The sequence below is a fragment of the Micropterus dolomieu genome, linkage group LG19 (assembly GCF_021292245.1).
Source record: "Micropterus dolomieu isolate WLL.071019.BEF.003 ecotype Adirondacks linkage group LG19, ASM2129224v1, whole genome shotgun sequence".
Taxonomy (NCBI): domain Eukaryota; kingdom Metazoa; phylum Chordata; class Actinopteri; order Centrarchiformes; family Centrarchidae; genus Micropterus; species Micropterus dolomieu.
Window position 1 is genome coordinate 35889299 of NC_060168.1, and position 5433 is coordinate 35894731.

Below are 5433 nucleotides of genomic sequence, written 5' to 3' on the forward strand. Positions count from 1 at the left end.
AGCTTTTTCTGGCTGTATTTTTCTAAGATCTGGTCAAACGCTGTTCCTGCGGCATCTTGTAATAGTTACAGCAGCTACCCAGAGAGGCTGAAAGGAGAAGTACGATTTATTCTCTTTCCATAACCTAAAATAAATCAAGATACATGTCGGCTGTGGATTGTTCCTAATGTGATGTTAGTTAGCTAACGCTAGCTAACTTCCTACTGAATGTAACATAATAAAGTCCTGCTGTTCTGCTTTTAATGACTGTACAGGAACACTGTTGATCCTATATCATTTTCTTTTCTCTCAATCGTCGGGGATGTGGTTGTTCACTTGTACTGTGTGATTGGTAGGCTTTAGCTTCTATCTTTTTTTCACGTCCGTCTGAGTCCGTCTGAGTCATTTTTAGTCCGTCTGAGTCCGTTTGAGTCCGTTTGAGTCCGTCTGAGTCCGTCTGAGTCCGTTTGAGTCCGTTTGAGTCTGTTTGAGTCCGTCTGAGTCATTTTGAGTCCGTCTGAGTCATTTTGAGTCCGTCTGAGTCCGTCTGAGTCCGTCTGAGTCCGTTTGAGTCCGTTTGAGTCTGTCTGAGTCCGTCTGAGTCCGTCTGAGTCATTTTGAGTCAGTTTGAGTCCGTCTGAGTCCGTCTGAGTCCGTTTGAGTCTGTTTGAGTCCGTCTGAGTCCGTCTGAGTCAGTTTGAGTCAGTTTGAGTCTGTTTGAGTCTGTTTGAGTCCGTTTGAGTCCGTCTGAGTCAGTTTGAGTTTGTTTGAGTTTATTTGAGTCCGTCTGAGTCAGTTTGAGTCAGTTTGAGTCATTTTTAGTCCGTTTGAGCCTGATGAATGAATTCAGTCGTTACTGTATCTAGATACATCTCAACGTGTCGTTTTTGTACTACACATGTAGTATAATCATCTCATACCTCGTCTCAACAGGCTCCATGGACATTATGAACAAAACAGACGGAATAAAGAAAAGCAATTTAAAGTAAATTTAAAGTATTATTGATCACACACACACACACACACACACACACACACACACACACACACACAGGCAGCAGGAAGTGTGTTTCTGTGTTGTGGGATACTTTGATCAATCAGAAGATAAAAAAAAAACAAAAAACAGTGTAGGAACGGGAGGTTTGGAGTGGGCGGGGCATACAGGTAGGTGAGGAGGATGTAGTCATAAAAAACACGCACACGTACACAAACCCTGCCTAAAGCCTACAGGTGTGTGTGTCTACAGGTACACAGACTCCTGCGCCTCCTCTGCCTGACAAAACCCACAGCTGACGGGGGAGGGAGGGAGGGAGGGGTGAGGAGGTGAGAGGAGTGAGGGTGGTGGTGGTGGTGGGGTTTAGGGTTGACTGGTTGAGGACCTCACCTCGAGGCCCGGTAATGACGGGCCGGTGATGGTGTGTGAAAGCCGTTCGGGGGGAAGAGGAGGAAGAAGAAGTGGAGGAGGTGGAGGCGGAGCCGCTCGGCGAAGGCACGGCGCCGCAGAAACCAGACTTCTCTGACTTCTTTAGGACGCCGGCGGGCGACGGCATCCCTGCCAAGAACCATGATGATGAGGATGAGGAGCGGGTCAGAGGTAGCGTGTTTTCTTAATTACATTTTTATGCACCTCCAGTGGTGGAGAGGAGATGGGAGGAGGGGGAGGGGTCAGAGGGGTGAGGGGGCGATTTGGGCGGAGTTTGAACAATAAGGAGGAAGGGAGGCGACAGATTGAGGCTCGGGGCTGCAGGGTGTCACAAGGAAAAACGCGTTTTCTTTCAGCGCAGACTCTCAACACGACCACGTTTTTTTAATTTATTGACTTAAATTTATTTTAAAAACTACACATTTTATGACATCATAAAATTTATAATAATAAATAATTAGAATAACTAACTAATTAATAAAGAAAATGTGTGTGTGTATATATATATATATATATAAAAACACTTTATAATTAAAAACTTTTCATTTTACTAAAAACTTAAATAAATAATATATATATACATATTATTTTGTAATACATTTGATCTTTTAATGATACAAGTGTTTTTTTTTTAGTAGTTTGATGATCTGCATCGTATATCACCAAGTATAAATACCCTGTCTCTTCATTTCTACAGAAGTCTCCAGTTTAACCCAGCACCCCCAGGATTTCACGATGTCGCGATCGCAACTATTAACACAAACTCAACAAATCCCCTTGAATTCAGCTCGACTTGCAATTTGGACCAATCACAGCAACTGTTCTGCAAACAGTGACCTCTCATCGCCGTTTCCTGCAAAACGTCACACGTCAGCGAACTCACTTCCTTGTTTAGAAGACGCAGCAGACATGTGTGATACAAACAGCAAAGGGGACGGTGAAGACCAGGATCCTGTGTTGTGACAAACACTTTGAGAGAGAACGTCACAGACACACGGTGGACGTCAGAGAGACACAGGCTGCTGCATCCAATCAGCTGCAGGACAGAATCAGCTGGTTTAAATGTGCGTTTAGAGGAAACGTTAGCTGTGTGTGTGATTTTAGAACATAGTTTAGGAACAATAAAGTCCATCCATCCATCCATCGTCAACCACTTATCCTGCATGCAGGGTCGCGGGGGGTCAATTTAGGACAATTTAGGGTCACCAGTTAACCTAGTCTGCATGTCTTTGGATGGTGGGAGGAAGCCGGAGCACCCGGAGAGAACCCACGCAGACACGGGGAGAACGTGCAAACTCCACACAGAAAGGCAACCGGGGTTTGAACCCACGACCTTCTTGCCGCCCAGAACAATAAAGTGCAGTGTTTAAATATTTTGAGAAAGTTTTTTCAAATTGTTAATTATTCCTATTCAACTATAATTCTAATTGTAAGTTTAAAAAAAAAACACCCAAGACCATCCAAACTTTCAAGCTGCCGCAAAATCTGCCATTTTAGGTCGCAGCAATCACAAATCCTGAGTCGTGCGAAATCCTGGAGGGACTGCGTTCAGCTGCTGAATCTGTTATTAAATGTCATTTTAATTTTTTCACTGCTGTAAAAAAAACTAAAAAAACGCCTGCGTGGATAAACGCCACGCCGTTTGACTGCAGAGGTCGCCGTGGACCCAACATGATGGAGCTGATGGAGGGCGGGGCTTATGGCGATGGAGGAAGGGTGCAGCAGGGGGGAGGAAGAGGAGGAGGAGAGTGTGTGTGTGGGTGAGTGATGAACACTTGAAGAGGTTTTGTCAGGTGGAATCGAGGCAGAGTCTGCTCAGCACTTTCTCCTTCCTAACCCTGTTTACACCTCTATCTGTCTATCTATCCCTCCCTCCCTCCCTCCCTCCCTCCCTCCCTCAGACTCTCTTATCTTCCCTTTTCTGCTGTATTTTCATCTATCCACCTTTAATTTTTTAGTCTTCTTCACTCCTCCCTCCTCTTCCTCACCTGTCTGCTGTATCAGATAAAATATTAACACAAACACAAGAAAAGGAGGAAATACTGACTTATAGGAGGGTGTGTGTGTTTTGGAGGCAACAAATACACAACTAATAATTACACACACACACAGAGTCATGCACAGCGTCACGGTCCATCCAGCAGTTTGTTTTTCTTCATGGACATCAACCAATAAATAAACAGCCATGATGATGTCATCAGCATGCTGCCTGATGGGCAGGGGAGGGGGGGGGAGGGGGGGGTGATGGGTGCAGCACCGAGGGGGTATCTCACTGTTGAAACACAGATGGGAAACAAGGAGAGGAGAGAAGGAGACAAGGGAGGAAATGGGAAAAGGAAATGGGAAGAGAAGAGGAGACAGGACAAGAGAGGAGGGAGGAGGAAGGAAAGAAGAGGAGACAAGGGGAGAAAGAAGGAAAGGAACTAGGAAGAAGAAACAAGGCAGGAAAGGAGGGAGGAGGAAGGAAAGAAGAGGAGACAAGGGGAGAAAGAAGGAAAGGAACTAGGAAGAAGAAACAAGGCAGGAAAGGAGGGAGGAGGAAGGAAAGAAGAGGAGACAAGGGGAGAAAGAAGGAAAGGAAATAGGAAGAAGAAACAAGGCAGGAAAGGAGGGAGGAGGAAGGAAAGAAGAGGAGACAAGGGGAGAAAGAAGGAAAGGAAATGGGAAGAGGAGACAAGGCAAGAAAGGAGGGAGGGGGAAGGAAAGAAGATAAGAGCATACATGGGAGGAAAAAAGCAAAGGAAATAGGAAGAGGAGACGGGACAAGAAAGGAGGGAGGAGGAAGGAAAGAAGAGGAGACAAGGGGAGAAAGAAGGAAAGGAAATGGGAAGAGGAGACAAGGCAAGAAAGGAGGGAGGAGGAATGAAAGAAGAGAAAAGGGAGGAAAGAAGGAAAGGAAATGGGAAGAGGAGACGGGACAAGAAAGGAGGGAGGAGGAAGGAAAGAAGAGGAGACAAGGGGAGAAAGAAGGAAAGGAAATGGGAAGAGGAGACAAGGCAAGAAAGGAGGGAGGGGGAAGGAAAGAAGATAAGAGGAGACAAGGGAGGAAAGAAGGAAAGAAAATGGGAAGAGGAGACAAGGCAAGGAAAGAGGGAGGAGGAAATAAAGAAGAGGAGACAAGGGAGGAAAGAAGGAAAGAAAATGGGAAGAGGAGACAGGACAAGAAAGGAGGGAGGAGGAAGAAGGAAATTAAAAAAGAGGAGGAGACATGAGAGGCAAGGAAATGACAGAAAGAAAAGGTGAGGAGAGGAAAGAAGGAAGCAAGAAGAGAGGAGAGATGGAATAAGGAAAGAGAAGAACGGGGGAAAGAAGATGGTAGAAGTTAAGAGGAAATGAAAGGTAGACAAAAAAGAGGAGATAAGATGATAGGAGGTGGGGAAAGAGGAAAGGAAAGGAGAGGAGATGAGAGAGGAAAGGAGGAGGATAAAGAGGAGATAAGATGAGAGAAGGAGGGTGTAAGGGAGAAAGACAATATTAAAGGAGGAGGAGAGAGAAAGAGAAAGGGGTAAAACAGAAAGTAAGGAGGAGGAGGAGGAGGAGGAGGAGGAGGAGTCCACCAGACGAAACCAGACACGTCACAACACCAAACCAAAAACCAAAAACCACCCAGGTATCTAGCCATCGGGAGGAGGTGGAGAGGAGGAGGAGGAGGAGGAGGAGGAGAAGGAGGAGAGGAAAAGGAGGTGACGGCTTCACAGACACGAAACAGAAAAGTAAGAGGCGTGTTCACAGTCTTTACCTTGTCGGGAGATGAACGAGCTAGCTAGAGAGCCACGCAGCTTATATCCGGCTTTTCCAACGCGAGACGGAGGAAAGAAAGAACAGAAACGAACAGAGGAAAGAAAAAGAAAAGCAGCATGAATACACGGCCTGAGAGAGAGAGAGAGAGAGAGACCTCAACAACGTAGTGCTCATGTAAGAGTGTCCCACGCCACACATTCACACAGCGACCCGTTCTCAATCCCACGGCGTCCAATACATACGCTTCGCCACGTTCTCCTCTAAATGGGACCATAATTTACTAAATGAAC

The 5433-nt window shown here is 45.8% G+C and overlaps 1 protein-coding gene across 1 annotated transcript in view; it reads right to left on the reverse strand.

Moving 5' to 3' along the window:
* LOC123957800 (nuclear factor 1 A-type-like) overlaps nucleotides 1-5188 on the reverse strand; it is a 31868-nt gene extending 26680 nt beyond the window's left edge. Inside the window, exons 1-2 of the mRNA XM_046030868.1 lie at nucleotides 5142-5188; nucleotides 1364-1531 (exon numbers count right to left, since the gene is read on the reverse strand). Of these exons, the coding sequence (XP_045886824.1) occupies nucleotides 1364-1529 (166 nt within the window). The 5' untranslated portion in view covers nucleotides 1530-1531; nucleotides 5142-5188. The remainder of the gene's footprint in view (nucleotides 1-1363; nucleotides 1532-5141) is intronic.
* Nucleotides 5189-5433: the final 245 nt, after the last annotated feature.